General features: G+C 35.6%; 1 protein-coding gene across 1 annotated transcript; it reads left to right on the top strand.

The window, feature by feature from the left end:
- Positions 1-200: 200 nt before the first annotated feature.
- Positions 201-21,304, top strand: LOC127737220 (uncharacterized). The gene is made up of 3 exons (XM_052247754.1): positions 201-293; positions 19,678-19,901; positions 21,062-21,304. Exons 1-3 carry the CDS (start codon positions 201-203, stop codon positions 21,219-21,221), a joined length of 477 nt encoding a protein of 158 aa, XP_052103714.1. The 3' UTR covers positions 21,222-21,304.
- The last annotated feature ends 482 nt before the right edge of the window (positions 21,305-21,786 follow it).

Below are 21,786 nucleotides of genomic sequence, written 5' to 3'. Positions count from 1 at the left end.
CTCAAAAGGAAAAATAGACAAAGTTGATAAAAATATAATTATGCGTATTCTAACCGTAATGTTCATATAGGCTGACTAATATCGTAAAACGTCTTCGATGGTGTTGACTGTATCAACTAGTTTTCAAATTAATGGCCCGTTAGGATTAGTGATTTAAGACAACAGAAAAGTTTTGCAAGCTACTGATCAGTTAAGTTAACATGAATGATGAAAAAGAAAGGCAAAAGATACAAGTGGAACATTCAAACTCATTAATCAAAAATAATCGACAACAACAACGACAACTAGTCCAGGTAAGTACTGGAAGTAGACATTTTACTCTTAACAGGAATAATAGACATGGGAGTAACTACAAAAAATATTAAAACCGTAATGACCATATAGGCTGACTTCTATCATAAAACATATTCAATAGCATTAACTGGAAAAACTAAGGAATAGTTTTTATATTCAAGATTGTGTCAGGCATATATACAGAGAATGTTAGCCCATTAAGACTATGGCTTTTAAATAATCTGTATCTATCATGAGTTTTGTTAAAATCGTAGTTATAAGCAATACTTCACAAATATGCTGAGTACAATACAACTTATCGTTATTCCCGGCTGACCCGATAATCTGTCCCGCTTGCACTATTGACGTCATACCACAATCACTTTTCCATTGGGGCGTCAGATATTATATATTGTGACGTCAAAATTTTACGGGAACCTGTGTGATTTCCAGTAATGGCGGACAAATAGCGATAAGGTGTATGACCTATAGTTGAACTCCGAAAACTTCCATTTGATTTTGCTATTGTCACATGGGTTCATCGTTGATGGTTTTAAACCAATATACAAGTCAAGGTTGTGTCCGGAGCCACAGTACATTAAAGAAAACAAGGACATTTAATTCTTCGAATGCTAGTCTACCCCTAATTTTTCTTGTGTTAACATGTATACTATTTAATACTTTACAATATGCTATTCAACAGTATAATTCTTTTCATCATTTCGTTGCAACCATGTTGTTTTTTTTCATCGCTATCCATTGGATGTCTTTACACTTGTTCATATGATTTTATTTATTAGAGATCAAAACAGAATCTCCCCCTACCACAAGTCTTAATGGAAGCAGATCAGGTAGGACCACGATTACACTAAGAATAAAAAAAGGGCCACCATCTCCACCGTCTATAGAAATATCACTACATATAATAAATCATAGGGCGTAAACAACTAACATGTTCCTTACTTGAATTTGACACCTCACAAATTAAGTAATCTTTTTAACAATTTTACCAAACTTTATGAAGAAATCTGAGTTGTCAAGTCTAGAAAACAAACACATCATCGTGTATTTATCTAGTATTATTCTAAAACAAATGTTGAGGGGGCTGCAATATATTTTATTTTGGCATTAAATTTCAATTGTATATTATATTAATATTCAATTTGCAGTTATAATGCAGTTGCCTTGAGAAACATTTTATCCAATTACAACTTCAACTACATACACATTTTCACAGAGAATATGAATGAAGAAATCATGATAGTATAAGCATGTCAGTGTCTTTTTTTCGTTTGTATTTGATTTTTAGGCATACAAAAAGTTTACAACGGCAACGACAATGCTAAAAATGAAAAGACCAACAGACAATTCAATACAACATCTTTTATTCATTTGTCAAATATGACGCCCAATAATTTGAGCAATACAATAAAGTTAAATTTCATACAAGTGATTACATATGCATACATTGATTATTTAACAATTACACAAAAATCAAGACAAGCAATTGCATACAATATACAACTCAGAAAACAAAAACACACCAATATGAACACCAACAAACAAGGGAATGATCTCAGGTGCTCCGGAAGGGAAAGCAGATCTTGCTCTACAAGTAGCATCAGTCGTGTTGCTCATGTTAGTACAAACCCGGTTAAGAGTTTAATTCAGTAGGTAACATCCGTGGAAAAATGGAAAACTATTAGATAATTAATTCAAGCATCAATGTATTTCAGATTTAACATCAACGAGTTCGACTAATTTACAACGATTAACGGAGCCGCTGTTGATTGTTTTATTCAATTTGTTGCTGTAACCTTTTATTTTGGAACGTTTGTTTGCAACTAGAAAGTTTTTATAAAGGAAGAACATTCTAGGATTTACGTTATTGTATGGAACGACTGTTATTTAACACACATTGACTATAGAGATTATTGTGCGTAGTGCCATTGCCATTGTATGACGTTTACAGTGCTACTATTACATTAGTACATTTATTTTGATTTGTTGAGGCTCTATTAGTACATTCTTCAAGGCATCAGTGTTTCGAAATTTTTAATAGATAATTATAGTCGTGCTATGTACCGGTCAGTGCATATTCGTGCATATATTTGATTCAGCATGGGTTATTGTTATAATTTAATTTCAGGTCAACTAGAATTCTTAGTGCACCATTTCTGTTTGGTTTTACATACATTGCATCCTAAATATAGGCCACAGTTGTATACCGTCAATAATCATAAATCGATTAAATTACGTTCACCTACATGATGATTCGTCAAATGAAATGTGATTTGGACAACCGTCAAACAGAAAATGACTTAAGGAGACTCGAGGGTATAAAATTTAAATTACAGTTTTTCCTTATAATTTGTTGATTGAAACCTCTTAACATATGGATTAAAAAAATGCAAAAAAAATAGGGGGTCACCGACCATCTAAGCAAGTTACAGACTGCTAAAAAAATAGGTTTCCCCCTCATAAATCGTACAATTTTTACAAAGACTAATAGGGAAAATTGCACCTGCGTTGCCTTCATCTTAACCTACTGAGAGAACAAAATTACAGATTTCTATTATACTTTCCATTCTAAGAGAGTTGGTAGTGAAGTTCAGAAAAAGCAAAAAAAAAAAAGTGGGGGTCACCGACCTTTTAAGAGAGGTAGACCACCAAAAGTGTGAAACCATGGCAACCAAAAAAAGGTTATTTTTGAAAAAAAAATCAACTTTTTCTCCGGTATTTTGGCCTTAACTATATGAAATGAAAATGTGTTTATGGTTAACAGTACCCCTTAGTGATGTGCAGGCCAACATTGAATTTTAGGTCATTTTGGTTAAGGTTAAGATTATGATGTTCAAGAACATGATAAATTTATGTTATTTTTGAAAGTTTTGATGAAATTTTTATGAGATCATTCGCTAAGTTAAATCAAAATTACAGATTTCTATTATACTTTCCATTCTTAGAGAGTTGGTAGTGAAGTTCAGAAAAAGCAAAAATAAAGTGGGGGTCACCGACCTTTTAAGAGAGATAGATCACCAAAAGTGTGAAACCATGACAACCAAAAAAGGTAATTTTTGAAAAAAAAAACTTTTTCTCCCGTATTTTGGCCTAAACTATATGAAATGAAAATCTGTATATGATTAACAGTACCCCTAAGTGAAGTGGAGGCCAACATTGAATTTAAGGTCATTTGGTAAATTCGTAAGGTGAAAGGTTAAGGTCATGGTGTTCATGAAAATGATAAATTTATGTTATTTTTGAAAGTTTTGATGAATTTTTTATGAGATCATTCGCTAAGTTAAATCAAATTTTACATATTATTAACTGTCATACATAATGCAACAAAATGTAAAACAAGATTTAAGTGGAAGGCGGACCTGAATGATGAGGGTCTGGAAAGGGGGTCCTTCAACCTTCTATTTTGTATTCTTTAAATCTTTATGTCATTATTCTCTATTCCTAAGTTTTAGCACTCCTTTATTTTCTATTTTTTTTTTTTGGCGATTTTCTCTATTCTTTATATGTTTTGGCCTTAATTTAATTTGCACTTTTTATCCATTATTCTCTATGCTGTAGACCCCATCCAGATACTCAATGATTGTCGAATTCAGTTATCAAAGTCACTATTGTTAGAATAGTCAGACTTATATTGTAGGGAACATTCTAGATGATTTTGAAGGAAAAGTACCAAGATTATATGGGGAAAATGTTCCTTTATAGATCTAACACTGGCGGATCCAGAAATTTTCATTAGTGGGGGCCTACTGACTGCCTATATAATCAACCAAATTATTCCCAAAAAAAGGGGGATCCGGGGCCCCTGCCCCCCCCCCCCCCCCCCTTAAATCCGCCTCTGTCTAATGCCTATAGGGCACATTATGTAACAAAATGAACTAGTCAACTAGATAATTAGATACCTAAAAAATGATTCCTCCACTTTTCCTCCAAGTTTGACATGGGAAACCTCGAACATCATTATAGTTCCATCAAAAAATAAAATAGGTGCATAATGTATTTTGAATTATGTTTCCTTGAAGACTTCCGGACTTATATGTCACATTTGGTTGTTTTCTATTAAGGAGTTAATGGTTTAGATTAAGATGTAGTCTGTGTCTGTCCCAAGTCAGGAGTCTGTAGTTCAGTGTTTGTGGTTTGTTGCTGTATATATCTTTCATTTTCATTTATTGTTCTGTACATAAACCAGGCCTCTGATGATATAAGAATGGATGGTCAAGGGTTAATCTATTTCATAGCCCATCCACATTTGTGGTGGGCATAACAAAATATAATCTTTCTTTCTACATAAAATACAAATAACAACTTGCAGTATAGGTGATATAAGTATTTATTGATGGACATATTTATGGTCCCATATATTAACTGATCCATTTAACATTAAATCCAAAATCAATTAATCAAAGATATTGTTTAAAAGCATGGTTTGATTTGTGGCACTTATTTCATTCATATAACAAGACATTTCACAGTGCAATAGGGAGTGTAATTATCCTGTTCTGCCAGGCATTTTATACAAATACCGCCTTTTTTTTTACATTTCCTTCAGAATACTAATTCTTATCTTGAAAGATAAATTAAAGGCATAATTTATTCCTTAAAATACAACTAGGCAAAAGGTAAGATACTTCATTTGCCAAAGAAACATAATTGGATACAATTAGACTGTACCAGTAATGAGTGATATCATTTTGCAATGCATCTGGTAAAGATTGTTTTTCTCATTGACAAAAATACTACCAGAAATACAACTTTAAATATCTCCCATTGGGTTTCTATCAATAAGCTTTTAACTTCACTGATGGCCATTTTGAATTTATACCACAGTCAAAACACTTGTTTAGGACCTTGAAATAAATAAACATCTACTTTTTTTTAATTCAATCTATAATGCTGTTATCAAATAAATAAACATTGAAATGTGTACTGAACTGACCCTTTAAGCTCCTTCCTAGGACCAAAGCTAGTAGCTCGAACTGATCATTTTACAAAGTTTGTCACTTAATATCATTTGTAGTTAAAATATAAAGCAACATGCAAATTGACATTTAGTTTTTATGTAAACTAGTGATCTTTGCTGGCTCTTATTTTGATTGGCAATAAGATAACACCACTTGTTCAATACCTTGATCGGAAAATAAATAAATGTACTATATTTTGTTTCAATCCCTACAGGATTTCTTGAGAAGAAGGTTTCAATCAAGATTAACCAATGACAATTTACATTCAGACAGGATGGCTATCTATCTTTACTAATTGTCACCTAATCTTCAACAATTAAAAAGGACATTAATTGATAGAAATAATTTATCTGCAAAGTTTGATAAAATTCTGTTCACTATTCCTCAAGCAGGATATAAAAAATAATGTTTACAGGCAATTGATGACTAGTGATGGCAATTGCCCACAAGGTTAGCTGAAAAAGATATAATATATAATTCCAGTATAAAAACAAAGAATTATCAACTAGCTTTCAGGAGTAAGGAAGTCAAATATTTTTCAAATGACCTTCATGCAATTTGTGACTCGAACATTTCCTCTGTCAGTTTTTTCAGACAATAAAGCTTTTAATCCTTCTAGTCCCATTCTCTCAACAGAAAGTTTAAGATGAGAGAGCTTTAAGTTTGATTTAGAAGCCTTCAAAGCAGTCGCTCGTGTAATTGCTTTACAAGCAATGGCTTCATTATAAGACTTAAGATTGTCTTTCTGGACTATACAATCATAAGGATGCATGACTTGCAGGAAATACAAATGAATCCAGATTGTTTAAGGCTTTTGAGGTTAATAATTTAAACAATGCTCTAGTCTCATCATATGCATTGTGTGCACAAAAGTTTTCACCAAGAAGTTGTGACACCAACAATGACCAATGAAGTTTGAGAATATGATGGTAATCCTGGCATTATTTTCTTGAATAACTCCATGGTGTCTATGAATCCACATATGTGAGATGAAAACTCATTCCAGATCTGATTTGCCTTTAAAGAATGGTACAAAACATGGCAATCAACGCGTTTGATGTTGTGTCCTACAAGAACTGGCTTTGATGGATATTTGGAAAGAAATGTTATAAAATCAGTGAGAGCTTCATGTGGTAATTTGTACGAAACAGGTTGTAAATTATAAAACATCTGGGACCTGTTGTTCATCTTGTCGTTATTTTAACGATTGATTAAATTTAACGAGTCGTTACATAACGAGTCATTTGTTTTCTGTTGTTCAACAATATTTAACGCGTTGATTAAATAATCAATGAATTAAAATTTAATCAACTGATTATTCAATGCGTTAAAATTTAATCAACTGATCAATCAAGTGATTAAATAAAACCTACCCATCATTCATTGTTTATGAGCTTCCTGTCTGTAAAAAAATGGCTGAACCAGTTGAACAAACCCCAAGCAAACTGAAAAGGCTAATGAAGACCAATTTTACTGTGGCAGAAGAAGACTTGATACAACAGCTTGTGGAAAAAAACTCCAACATCATAAATGGAAAATTAACAAACACAGTAACAAATAAGTTACAAAAACACATTTGGGATGAGATTACCATCAAGGTAAATTCTCTTGGAGTTGCTCTTCGTACTTCAACAGAAGTACGAAACAAATGGAGGAACACCACAAGAGTGGCCAAGGCCGTTTATTCAAAACACAGGAATGAAATATTCAAAACTGGGGGAGGACCAGCTCCAAAGCAACCCAGCACAGCAGTGGAGAGGGTTATCCACCTGATGAAGGACACCACCAGCTTCAGAGGGATTCATTCCAGACAAGTATGTAAATAATATTTAGCACATAAGAATATATCCCCAAATGTTTTTTTTCCCTTAATTAGAACTTCTCAAGGCTCTACCCTTTTTATTGCACCTTGTAAAAAAGTGAACTTTAACAGTTTCAATCAACTAAATGTTTTTAATTTTCATAAACAAACAATTTTTGGCAAAATTTTGTTTTGAAGGAGTTTTTTTATTGTTATTGTTAATTTTTAATGAAATACGATGAAAATAACACACATATTCGTAGCCTTTTTAATCCCGGGATACATAGTTTCCCTTATTCAATTTTAGTAAAAGTTTCGTCTGCTCCGCCGTCACAACAAGTAGGGGAATTCCCAACTGATATCACGTGACTGAAAACAATTTATTTTGACCAATTTTCTGTTACTTAAATGATTGCCAACGTGTTTCTTGTTGGTTTGAAGGTTCTGCTCTTGTTTTACTATTGCAAGATTGCATTTGTTTAAACTGATAACGGTTTTAAAGTGTTATTTTCAACATTTGTTCACAAGTGGCAGGGGGCCGCCAAGTCGGGTAGACTCTACGTATCACTAGCCTAGGGTAGTATGAATATTCATGAGTTTTATGAAGCAACGCGGGATCCAAGATCACGTCATTGGCGCGATTATCTAATTTCACAGAACTATCAGCAAGCGGAAAACAAAAATATGTTCAGAAGTTCTTAGATATTTCCCAAGATGTAGGGCATATATCACTGGAATAGAGACGATACCAAAATAAGTATTTTGAATACTGAATCAGCTTTAGATATTGTGCACAAACACGGCATCTAGGCACTCAAAAGACGATTATTAAAAGGGGGAGTTACACGCAACGAATGCATACGAGGGCTACCCTATGTGTTACATATGAAAACATACAGAAGAGCTATATTAAACCAGCGACAGTAACAGATCCAAATTTTCATTAGGAAAGGGGGGGGGGGGGGGAGTGGGGCTGCTCCAGTCAATGGCATAGGGACTTCAGTCTTGACTACGGGTCAAATATATGTAATACATTATAGCGCGTCAATCGTCTACATGCATTTTAAAAAAAAACGTATGCCCCTACTGTAGACGATTTATTGGCTATATATCTGATCTGTAGTCCAGTCCCTATATATGCTCCAGTCATGCCTGGGTGATTCCCTATATATCCACCAATTTTCCCTACAAGAGGAGGGTCCAATGCACCCTGCTCACCCCCTAAATCAGTGTTTGAGAGACACATATTCACTTGTATATATGTCTCAGAATAAACCAATGTAAAACCAAACCTTAGCCTAACTCAAGTACTGATTAGACCAATAATTATGATGTCTTGAAAGGCTATTTTATTTTTTTTGGTCATAATTATCTGGACTACTGCTACCTATGATCCCATCATTAACATATGGTCGAAGGGGGTGGGGCTAGGGTGTTTGTTTCATCTTGCACACAGTTACAGGGTTTGGTACAGACATCTGGCTGTTGTTGTAAACCAGACACCCCAATCATATACATTTATTATACATGTATTTTTGTTTGCAAGAATCTGTACATATATACCCTTTGTTCATATAAATTTCAGAAGAAAATCATTACCCATTGATCCATAAATATATATTTTCCAAGCTATCATAAATATAAACTATGACATCTTTAGATGTAACTAAAAACCTGGATTCTTTCATGTTATTGAACAAAAACATCAGTACACAATTTTACAGACATCTAAGATTATCATAACATTTAAACATGCTATCTGGTTATTAACTTTAACTGATTTTATAAATTTTTTGTAGTAATCCTTGCATTCTGTTTATTTTTTAAGGAATGCATTGACCATACAAAAGAATATATGTTTGTTTGCCCTAACCTTACCTACATGTACTCAAAACATAGCTGCCTACCCAAATTCTTTTATTGTTCTGATGTGAAAAAGTTTTCTTTGAATCTGATAGGCATGAAGACTAAAAAACATCTGACACTTCAATTTCCCTTTGCTGTGAGAAAAAAGAAAATGCCTACCAACCTACCCACTGTCTCTAAAATGTACTTTTGGGTAGGGTAAGGCCTAACTAAAATATTTATAAGTGTAGCCTTACAAATGTGACATCAAAATTTATGAGTGTAAAAATTATTTCAGGTTTAAATAGTCTTCTTGAAAACTTGGACATAATGACGTAAAAATCTGCTAAGAGGTGTGCAAATTGAGCAGGGGATGCCCCACAAACCCTTTCTATTAGTTAACATTTACAGTGTCCAGTTATGTACCCCTTTAAGTTTATTCTGTCCTTTTAAATTTGTGAATAAAGGAAGTATCTTTATTTATAATTTATATATACATGTATATATGCTCTTCAAAGGTAAATTTACAAATGATATATTATGTTCAAAACAAGCTGATTACTTTTTGTTTAGTTCTAAGTAAAAACTAGGAGTAAGGGAATTTTCTGCTAAGGGAATTTAGACAATTTTTTTAAAATTTCAACCTAAGGTCAAATATATAAATTTCACTTGTCCACTTAATCATGTTAATATGAAAAACTAAAGTGCAAGGAGTATTTATTTATCTACATTTCTTGTTTCAGCAATTGCTGTACCTTTCCAGTTACTTATTATGTGTTGTGTATTAATTTGACTATAACACTTTTGAGTGACTGGATAGGTTGATAATATTCATCAATTGAAAAAAAAACTGGAGAGATTGGTAATAGTTTTAGACAGCTGCAATTGAAGGTACACAAATTTAGGTTGTCATATCAGCCTACAAAGTCATATCAATAGCCCAGGCTAGTGGTCAATAAGCATGAGTCATCAGACATCAGTCATATCAATGGCCTAGGGTAATGGTCAATTATCAGGAGTGATCAGTCAACAGTCCTATCAGTAGCCTAGGGTAGTGGACAGTTATCTGGAATGACCAGTTAACAAAGTCATATCACTAGCCTAGGGTAGTAGTCAATTATCTGGAATGACCAGTTAACAAAATCATATCACTAGCCTAGGGTAGTAGTCAATTATCTTGAATGACCAGTTAACAAAGCCATACCACTAGTATAGGGTAGTGGTCATTTATCAGATCAGTTAAGTTAACAAATCCATATCACTAGCCTAGAGTAGTGGTTAATTATCAGGAGTGATCAGTTAACAAAGTCACATCACTAGCCTAGGGTAGTGGTCAATTATTAATAGTGATCAGTTAACAGAGACATATCACTAGCCTAGGGTAGTGATCAATTTTTAGGAGTGATGAGTTAACAGAGACATATCACCAGCCTAGGGTAATAGTCAATTATATCTGGAATGACCAGTTAACAAAGCCATATCACTAGCCTAGGGTAGTGGTCAATTATCTTAAATGACCAGTTAACAAATTCATATCACTAGCCTAGGGTAGTGGTCAATTATCTTGAATGACCAGTTAACAAAGGCATATCACTAGCCTAAGGTAGTGGTCAATTATCAGGACTGATCAGTTTACAAAGTCATATCACTAGCCTAGGGTAGTGGTCAATTTTTTTAGGAGTGATCAGTTAACAGAGACATATCACCAGCCTAGGGTAATAGTCAATTATCTGGAATGACCTGTTAACAAAGTCATATCACTAGCCTAGGGTAGTGGTCAATTATCTGGCATGACCAGTTAACAAAGTCATATCACTAGCCTAGGGTAGTGGTCAATTATTAGGAGTGATCAGTTAACAGAAACATATCACTAGCCTAGGGTAGTGATCAAATTTTAGGAGTGATCAGTTAACATAGTCATCACCAGCCTAGGGTAATAGTCAATTATCTGGAATGACCAGTTAACAAAGCCATATCACTAGCCTAGGGTAGTGGTCAATTATCTGGAATGACCTGTAAACAAAGTCATATCACTTGCCTAGGGTAGTGGTCAATTATCTGGAGTGATCAGTTAACCAAGTCACATCACTAGCCTAGGGTAGTGGTCAATTATTAGGAGTGATCAGTTTACAGAGACATATCAACCAGCCTAGGGTAATAGTCAATTATCTGGAATGACCAGTTAACAAAGTCATATCACTAGCCTAGGGTAGTGGTCAATTATCTGGAATGACCAGTTAACAAAGCCATTTCACTAGCCTAGGGTAATAGTCAATTATCTGGAATGACCTGTTAACAAAGACATATCACTTGCCTAGGGTATTGGTCGATTATCTTGAATGACCAGTTAACAAAGTCATATCACTAGCCTAGGGTAGTGGTCAATTATCTTGAATGACCAGTTAACAAAGACATATCACTAGCCTAGGGTTATAGTCAATTATCTGGAATGACCAGTTAACAAAGCCATATCACTAGCCTAGGGTAGTGGTCAATTATCTTGAATGACCAGTTAACAAAGTCATATCACTAGCCTAGGGAAGTGGTCAATTATCTGGAATGACCAGTTAACAAAGTCATATCACTAGCCTAGGGTACAAGTCAATTATCTGGAATGACCAGTTAACAAAGCCATATCACTAGTATAGGGTAGTGGTCATTTATCAATTCAGTTAAGTTTACAAAACCATATCACTAGCCTATGTTAGTGGTCAAATATCAGGAGTCATCAGTTAACAAAGTCATATTACTAGCCAAGGGTAGTGGTCAATTATCAGGAGTGATCAGTTAACAGAGACATATTACAAGCATAGGGTAGTGGTCAAATACAAAGAGTCATCAGTAAACAAAGCCATATCACTAGCCTAGGGTAGTGGTCAATTATCAGGAGTCATCAGTTAACAAAGTCATATCACTAGCCTAGGGTAGTGGTCAATTATCTGGAGTGATCAGTTAACAAAGGCATACAGCACTAGCCTAAGGTAGTGGTCATTTATCAGATCAGTTAACAAAGCCATATCACTAGCCTAGGGTAGTGGTCAATTATCAGGAATGATCAGTTAACAAAGCCATATCACTAGCCTAGGGAAGTGGGCAATTATCAGAAATAACCCGTTAACAAAGTCAAATCACTAGCCTAGGGTAGTGGTCATTTACCAGGACTGATCATTTAACAAAGTCATATGACTATCCTAGGGTAGTAGTCAGCTATCAGGAGTCATCAGTTAACAAAGCCATATCACTAGCCTAGGGTAGTGGTCATTTATCTGGAATGACCAGTTAACAAAGCCATATCACTAGCCTTGGGTAGTGGTCATTTATCAGTTCAGTTAACAAAGCCACATCACTAGCCTAGAGTAGTGGTCAATTATCAGTAGTGTTCAGTTAACAAAGTGATATCACTAGCCTAAGGTAGTGGTCAATTATCAGGAGTGATCAGTTAACAAAGCCATATCACTAGCCTAGGGTAGTGGTCATTTATTTGGAATGGCCAGTTAACAAAGCCATATCACTAGTATAGGGTAGTATCGGATCATTCAACAATGTCATATCAATAGCCTATGGTAGTTACCAATTATGTGTAAGATCACTAGCCTAGGGTAGTTGTCATATCACTAGCCTTGAATAGTTATCAGTTATGTGTTATATCACTAGCCTATGGTAGTTGTCAGTTATGTGTCATATCACTAGCCTTGAATAGTTGTCAGTTATGTGTTATATCACTAGCATATGGTAGTTGTCAGTTATGTGTCATATCACTAACCTACGATAGTTGTCAGCTATGTGTCATAAAACAACAAAGTTATATTACTGGCCTAGGGTAGTTGTCAGTTATGTGTAATGTCACTAGCTCAGGGTAGTTTTTAGTTATGAGTCATTATAAAACAACAGATATATCACTAGCCTAAGGTAGTTGTCAGTAATGTGTCATATAACTAGCCTAGGGGAGTTGTCAGTAATTTGTCATATCACTACTCTAGAGTAGTTGTCAGTAGTGTGTCATATAATCATTATCCTGGTAGTTGTCCGTTACTTGTCATTATAAAACAACAAAGTTATATCACTAGCCTAGGGTAGTTATCAGTATTTTGTCATCACTAGCTTATGGTAGTTGTCAGTAGTGTGTTATATCACTATCCTAGGGAAGTTGTCAGTTATTTGTCATATCACTGACTAGCCTAGAGTACTTTTCAGTTATGTGTCATATCACTACCCATGGGTAGTTGTCAGTTATAATTATGTGATATCACCATCCTAGGGTAGTTGTCAGTTATGTGTCATATCACTAGCTTTTTGTAGTTGTCAGTAACGTATCATTTCATCTCCTAAGGTAGTTGTCATTAATGTCTCATATCACTAGCCTATGGTAGTTGTCGTTAATGTCTCATATCACTAGCCTAGTGTAGTTGTCATTAATGTCTCGTATCACTAACTTAAGGTGGTTGTCATAAATGGGTGATATCACTAGCCTAGGGTGGTTGTCAGTAATGTCTCATATCACTAACCTAGGTAAGTCGTGATTAATGTGTCATATCACTAACCTAGCACTAGGTAGTTGTCAGTAGGCTGATGATATAACACGTTACTGAAAACTACCGTAGGCTAGTGATATGACCCATAACTGACAACTACCATAGGGTATAATATGAGGCACAAATGACAACTACTCTATGCTAGTGATATAAGACATTCCTGACAACTACCCTAGGCTAGTGATATGAGGCATTAATGACAACTACCCTAGGCTGTTGATATGAGACACTACTGACAATTACCGTTGGCTGATGATATGACACGTTACTGACAACTACCGTAGGCTAGTGATATGACACATTACTGACAACTGCTCTAGGCTAGTGATATTACACATAAATGACAACTACCCTAATTTAGTGATATGAGACATTACTGACAACTACCCTGGGCTAGTGATATGACACATAACTAACAACTTCCATAGGCTAGTGATATGACACATTACTGATAACTACCGTATGCTAGCTGATAAGTGATCACTACCCTTGCTTAATCCTGTTGTCCCTTGGTGGAGCAAAGGGCACTAACGATATTTCTCCACCTTGTTCTGTTTTTTTGCTAGCCTCTCCAGATCATGCCACTTGTACCCTTCTTTCTCCATCTCTACTGCAACGTTCCTTCTCCACGTGTATCTTGGACTGCCCCTGATATGACTTTGTGAACTGATCATTCTTGATAATTGACTTCTACCCTAGGCTAGTGATATGACACATTACTGACAACTACCATATGCTAGCTGATAAGTGACCACTACCCTAGGCTAGTGATATGACTTTGTGAACTGATCACTCCTGATAATTGACCACTGCTCTAGGCTAGTGATATGGATTTGTTAACTAAACTGGCCTGCTAAATGACCATTACCCTATACTAGTGATATGGCTTTGTTAACTGGTCATTCCAGATAAATGACCACTACCCTAGGCTAGTGATATGGCTTTGTTAACTTAACTGATCATTCCTGATAATTGACTACTACCCTTGGCTAGTGATATGACACGTTACTGACAACTACCGTAGGCTAGTGAAATGACACATTACTGACAACTACTCTAGGCTAGGGATATAACACATAGATGACAACTACCCTAAGCTAGTGATATGACAAATAACTTACAATTTCCCTAGACTAGTGATATGACACATAACTGACAACTACCCTGGGCTAGTGATATAACACATAACTGACAACTTCCTTTGGCTAATGCTATGACACATCACTGACAACGTCCCTATGCTAATGATATGACACATAACTGACAACTTCCCTAGGCTTGTGATATGACACATTACTGACAACTACCGTATGCTAGCTGATAAGTGACCACTACCCTAGGCTAGTGATATGACTTTGTTAACTGATCATTCCTGATAATTGACCATTACCCTAGGCTAGTGATATGGCTTTGTTAACTGATCTGATAATGACCACTACACTAGGCTAGTGATATGACTTTGTGAGCTGATCATTCCTAATAATTGACCACTACCCTAGGCTAGTGATATGACTTTGTTAACTGGTCATTCCAGATAATTGACCACTACCATAGGCTAGTGATATGACTTTGTTAACTGGTCATTCAAAATAATTGACCACTACCCTAGGCTAGTGATATGGCTTTGTTAACTGGTCATTCAAGATAATTGACCACTACCCTAGGCTAGTGATATGGCTTTGTTAACTGATCACTCCTAATAATTGACTACTACCCTAGGCTAGTGATGTGACTTTGTTAACTGATCACTCCTGATAATTAACCACTACTCTAGGCTAGTGATATGGATTTGTTAACTTAACTGACCTTATAAATGAACACTACCCTAGGCTAGTGATATGACTTTGTAAACTGATCACTCCTGATAATTGAACACTACCCTAGGCTTGTAATATGGCTTTGTTAACTGGTCATTCCAGATAATTAACCACTACCCTAGGCTAGTGATATGACTTTGTTAACTGGTCATTCCAGATAATTGACCACTACCCTAGGCTAGTCATATGACTTTGTTAACTGGTCATTACAGATAACTGACCACTACCCTAGGCTATTGATAGGACTGTTGACTGATCAGTCCTGATAATTGACCACTACCCTAGGCTAGTGATATGGCTTTGTTAACTGGTCATTCAAGATAATTGACCACTACCCTAGGCAAGTGATATGACTTTGTTAACTGGTCATTTCAGATAATTGACCACTACCCTAGGGTAGTGATATGACTTTGTTAACTGGTCATTCCAGATAATTGACAACTACCCTAGGCTAGTGATATGACTTTGTTAACTGGTCATTCCAGATAATTGACCACTACCCTAGGCTAGTGATATGACTTTGTTAACTGGTCATTCCAGATAATTGACCACTGCCGTAGGCAAGTGATATGACTGTTAACTGGTCATTCCAGATAATTGACCACTACCCTAGGCTAGTGATATGACTTTGTTAACTGGTCATTCCAGATAATTGACTGCTACCCTAGGCTAGTGATATGACTTTGTTAACTGGTCATTCCAGATAATTGACTGCTACCCTAGGCTAGTGATATGACTTTGTTAACTTGACTGATCATTCCTGATAATTGACTACTACCTTTGGCTAGTGATATGACACGTTACTGACAACTACCGTAGGCTAGTGAAATGACACATTACTGACAACTACTATAGGCTAGGGATATAACACATAGATGACAACTACACTAAGCTAGTGATATGACAAATAACTTACAATTTCCCTAGACTAGTGATATGACACATAACTGACAACTACCCTGGGCTAGTGATATAACACATAACTGACAACTTCCTTTGGCTAATGATATGACACATAACTGACAACGTCCCTATGCTAATGATATGACACATAACTGACAACTTCCCTAGGCTTGTGATATGGCTTCGTTAACTGGTCATTCCAGATAATTGACCACTACCCTAGGCTAGTGATATGACTTTGCAAACTGATCACTCCTTATAATTGACCACTACCCTAGGCTAGTGATATGGCTTTGTTAACTGGTCATTCAAGATAATTGACCACTACCCTAGGCTAGTGATATGGCTTTGTTAACTGATCACTCCTAATAATTGACTACTACCCTAGGCTAGTGACGTGACTTTGTTAACTGATCACTCCTGATAATTAACCACTGTAGGCTAGTGATATGACTTTGTAAACTGATCACTCCTGATAATTGACCACTACCCTAGGCTAGTGACATGACTTTGTTAACTGGTCATTCCAGATAATTTACTTCTACCCTAGGCTAGTGATATGACTTTGTTAACTGGTCATTCCAGATAATTGACTACTACCTTAGGCTTGTGATATGACTTTGTTAACTGGTCATTCCAGATAACTGACCACTACCCTAGGCTATTGATAGGACTGTTGACTGATCACTCCTGATAATTGACCACTACCCTAGGCCATTGATATGACTGATGTCTGATGACTCATGCTTATTGACCACTAGCCTGGGCTTTTGATATGACTTTGTAGGCTGATATGACAACCTTAATTTGTGTACCTTCAATTGCTGCTGTGTAAAACCATTACCAATCTCTCCAGTTTCTTTTTCGATTGATGAATATTATCAACCTATCCAGTCACTCAAAAGTGTTATAGTCAAATTAATACACAACACATAATAAGTAACTGGAAAGGTACAGCAATTGCTGAAACAAGAAATGTAGATAAATAAATACTCCTTGCACTTTAGTTTTTCATATTAACATGATTAAGTGGACAAGTGAAATTTATATATTTGACCTTAGGTTGAAATTTTAAAAAAATTGTCTAAATTCCCTTAGCAGAAAATTCCCTTACTCCTAGTTTTTACTTAGAACTAAACAAAAAGTAATCAGCTTGTTTTGAACATAATATATCATTTGTAAATTTACCTTTGAAGAGCATATATACATGTATATATAAATTATAAATAAAGATACTTCCTTTATTCACAAATTTAAAAGGACAGAATAAACTTAAAGGGGTACATAACTGGACACTGTAAATGTTAACTAATAGAAAGGGTTTGTGGGGCATCCCCTGCTCAATTTGCACACCTCTTAGCAGATTTTTACGTCATTATGTCCAAGTTTTCAAGAAGACTGTTTAAACCTGAAATAATTTTTACACTGATAAATTTTGATGTCACATTTGTAAGGCTACACTTATAAATATTTTAGTTTGCCCTTACCCTACCCAAAGATACATTTTAGAGACAGTGGGTAGGTTGGTAGGCATTTTCTTTTTTCTCACAGCAAAGGGAAATTGAAGTGTCAGATGTTTTTTAGTCTTCATGCCTATCAGATTCAAAGAAAACTTTTTCACATCAGAACAATAAAAGAATTTGGGTAGGCAGCTATGTTTATGGTAGGTAGGGTTAGGGCAAACAAACATATATTCTTTTGTATGGTCAATGCATTCCTTTAAAAATAAACAGAATGCAAGGATTACTACAAAAAATTTATAAAATCAGTTAGTTAATAACCAGATAGCATGTCTAAATGTTATGATAATCTTAGATGTCTGTAAAATTGTGTACTGATGTTTTTGTTCAATAATATGAAAGAACCCAGGTTTTTAGTTACATCTAAAGATGTCATAGTTTATATTTATGGTAGCTTGGAAAATATATATTTATGGATCAATGGGTAATGATTTTCTTCTGAAAATTATATGAACAACGGGTATATATACATGTCCAGATTCTTGCAAACAAAAATACATGTACAATAAATGTATATGAATGGGGTGTCTGGTTTACAACAACAGCCAGATGTCTGTACGAAACCCTGTAACTGTGTGCAAGATGAAACAAACACCCTAGCCCCACCCCCTTCGACCATATGTTAATGATGGGATCATAGGTAGCAGTAGTCCAGATAATTATGACCAAAAAAATAAAATAGCCTTTCAAGACATCATAATTATTGGTCTAATCAGTAATTGAGTTAGGCTAAGGTTTGGTTTTACATTGGTTTATTCTGAGACATATATACAAGTGAATATGTGTCTCTCAAACACTGATTTAGGGGGTGAGCAGGGTGCATTGGACCCCCCTCTTGTAGGGAAAATTTGGTGGATATAAAGGGAATCACCCAGGCATGACTGGAGCATAAATAGGGACTGGACTACAGATCAGATATATTATATAGCCAATAAATCGTCTACAGTAGGGGCATACGTTTTTTCGTTTTTTTTAAATGTATGTAGACGATTGACGCGCTATACTATATTACATATATTTGACCTGTAGTCAAGACTGAAGTCATAGGCGGATCCAAGGGGGAGGGGGGGGGGGGCTGGGTGTCATGGGCCCCCCTTTTCGTGTGAAAAATTTGGTTGATTATATAGGGAATCACTGAAGCATGACTGGAGCGGGCCCCCACTTAGGTCAGTCAGCGGGCACCCCTTATGAAAAGTTCTGGATCCGCCACTGGAAGTCCCTATGGCGGCTATGCCATGGACTGGAGCAGCCCCCCTAAATGAAAATTTGGATCTGTTACTGTCGCTGGTTTAATATAGCTCTTCTGTATGTTTTCATATGTAACACATAGGGTAGCCCTCGTATGCATTCGTTGCGTGTAACTCCCCCCTTTAATAATCGTCTTGTGAGTGCTTAGATGCCGTGTTTGTACACAATATCTAAAGCTGATTCAGTATTCAAAATACTTATTTTGGTATCGTCTCTGTTCCAGTGATATATGCCCTACATCTTGGGAAATATCTAAGAACTTCTGAACATATTTTTGTTTTCCGCTTGCTGATAGTTCTGTGAAATTAGATAATCGCGCCAATGACGTGATCACGTATCCCGCGTTGCTTCATAAAACTCATGAATATTCATACTACCCTAGGCTAGTGATACGTAGAGTCTACCGCCAAGTCGTCTTCAAACTGGTATCTGTTGTTAGATTAAAAGGAACAACAGAAGATAATTTGGAGCGAAAACCAGTCATGATTTATAATACTAAAACACATACGGACTGGTTATCATAAATCCGGAATAAAGTTTATCTATTTGTTGTTGCAGTCTGAACCTAGACAGGAACACATAGTTTTTAGCTGAGACCCATAATAATATTTAAAGGGTTGAAATAGGGTCTTATTTAGTCTTGTGCAATTTTTTTTTACTTGCAATTTAAAGTACATTGTATCTGAATTTAATGTATGATGATATGTTTCCATTGTCCCGGCCCCATGATAAACAGATAGATAAAATACCCAAACACAGTATCAACAAGTCAATTTACTCTCATTTATTACAGATCCACCAACTATCACTGCCACATTACCAGAAGAAGATGCCAGCCAGGATCTCTATGAGTCGGCAGCATCACTTATCAGTGACTGTCCACCCCTTCTCAGTCCACAGAGTCCATCTCTACTGACTGGATATGACCCTATCCTAACACAAACAGTTGTTCCAGTACAAACAAGTATTACAGAAAAGCGGAAGTAAGTTTAAAATAAATATAAAAAAGAAAATATGTTATGATTGCCAATGAGACAACTCTCCACAAGAGACCAAAATGACACTGAAATTAAAAGTAAGGCCTTCAACAAGGATTTGTATAGTAAGATATGCTACTATACAAATCCTTGCCTGCAACAAGAACTCTTTAAAAATGTGTTGTGTAAACAGGTTCCGCTAGGTTATTGGGTGAACACTTTTTTCTTGATACAATGTATAAAATTAGATTTGTCAATGCATGTTTATATTTCCAACAATGAACCTCAAAGTGAGATTTTGCTATCGGTTCTTCATGACAATGCAGTCATTAATATTACTAAACGTGGCAATCTTTCAAACCTAAACCTAAAAAGTATTGACAAATTCTGCTAAGGATAGAACTATATGGTATAGTGATTTATAGTGATATATTTCCTTATAATAACTTTAAATGTATTCAAGTTTTAGTCATTTCAGCACCTAAGTAAGCATCAGGGATGGTGGTGGTGGTGGTGGTGGTGGTGGTGGGGGGATCAATATTTGATTGATAGGGGTGCCGCTGGGGTTCTAGAGTGACCCCACCCTATTAATATAATTAAGATATTAAAAATGTATAGTCTTTTTCCTATATTGCGTAGTTAATAATGTAACCTTTTCTCATATTTGTTGTGTTTCGTGTGGTTATTTCAGAGGCAGATTTGGTGGGTGGGCCCAGGGGGCTTGTGCCCCCATCCCTTCCCCCTTTTGTGGGAAAAATTTGGTTGATTATATAGAGAATCACTGAAGCATGACTGGAGTGGGCCCCCTCTTGTGAAAATTTCTGGATCTGCCAATGAAATAAGGGCTAAGATTCTGTATGTAATGTTAATTCAACTTAAGGCGAGACTTTTTATGATGTGAAAAATGACAGTCTCAGACAGGGCTTTTTAGTATACAAGTAATTGGAACTTTTTTTACCTTTCATATATTTCTGACAGTTTTCCCCACCTATTTACATATTTCAAGCCGGAAAACATGACATATTCCAACGGCACGTCGTTCAATCACTTTGTATATAGAAAGTGGCCCCGGAGTTGTAAGTAGCTATTTGGTAGAATTATTCCTGGGTATCGATCAATATCTTTTCAATCTTTTAAAAAAATCATTATGTTTTTTTTATTTGTAGGATAGTGAGAACACCCTCAAAAAAGGTAACAGTGCAGGACATACATGACATACAGTATCGTGCACTGCAGGGTAAATTAGTGATACAAGAGAAGAAGAACATTCAAATGGACTTGGAAAAAAAAAACTGGAACTCCAAATTGAGCTTTTGCAAAAGTTAGTGGGTGGCAATTCAGAACCAGTCACACTCTCCCAGGCACTTGCCTCTATGTTTTGAACGTATTAAATTCATTGTTATATTGTTGATTTTTATTTTAGAAATTATTATGAGGCCACCAAATTCATTTTGTGTACACACTCCTATGTAAAAGAAAATAGTAATTACAATTTAGCAACACCCAATGCACCTCCATCATTCAAAGAATCATAAGGGAGCTACCATTTAATTTTTATGATGGGGGGGGGGGGGGGGGGGCTAGGATGAATTTGAAAAAAAAAGGCAGGACAAGAGTTTTGAGTAAAAAAAATGGCAGGATGAGCAACTTGGCAAAAAAAAAGGCAGGATGACAATTTATGTAAAAAAAGTCAGGATAATCTAATAAAAAAAAGACAGGACAGAGATTACACTTAACAAAAAATGCAAGACAAAATTTTTCATTCTAGCCCCCCCCCCCCCTATAAAAATCAAATGGTAGCTATACCTAAGTGATGCATGAATCAAAAACTTATAAACAAATGACAAGTATTTCAACCAAAAACTCAATGATCTAAGGATGTAATAATGCA

The sequence above is a fragment of the Mytilus californianus genome, unplaced genomic scaffold, assembly GCF_021869535.1.
Source record: "Mytilus californianus isolate M0D057914Y unplaced genomic scaffold, xbMytCali1.0.p SCAF_4, whole genome shotgun sequence".
Lineage (NCBI taxonomy): Eukaryota > Metazoa > Mollusca > Bivalvia > Mytilida > Mytilidae > Mytilus > Mytilus californianus.
Note: the sequence above shows the minus strand (reverse complement) of the source record. Positions and strands in the feature narration are given on the sequence as shown.

What these genes read in the sequence shown, in the direction of transcription:
- LOC127737220 (XM_052247754.1), top strand. Translation starts at nt 201, where the DNA reads ATGAATGATGAAAAAGAAAGGCAAAAGATACAAGTGGAACATTCAAAC. An exon ending in AACAACGACAACTAGTCCAG is followed by an intron (nt 294 to 19,677) that starts GTAAGTACTGGA and finishes ACCCAAACACAG; the next exon opens with TATCAACAAGTCAATTTACT. An exon ending in AGTATTACAGAAAAGCGGAA is followed by an intron (nt 19,902 to 21,061) that starts GTAAGTTTAAAA and finishes TTTTATTTGTAG; the next exon opens with GATAGTGAGAACACCCTCAA.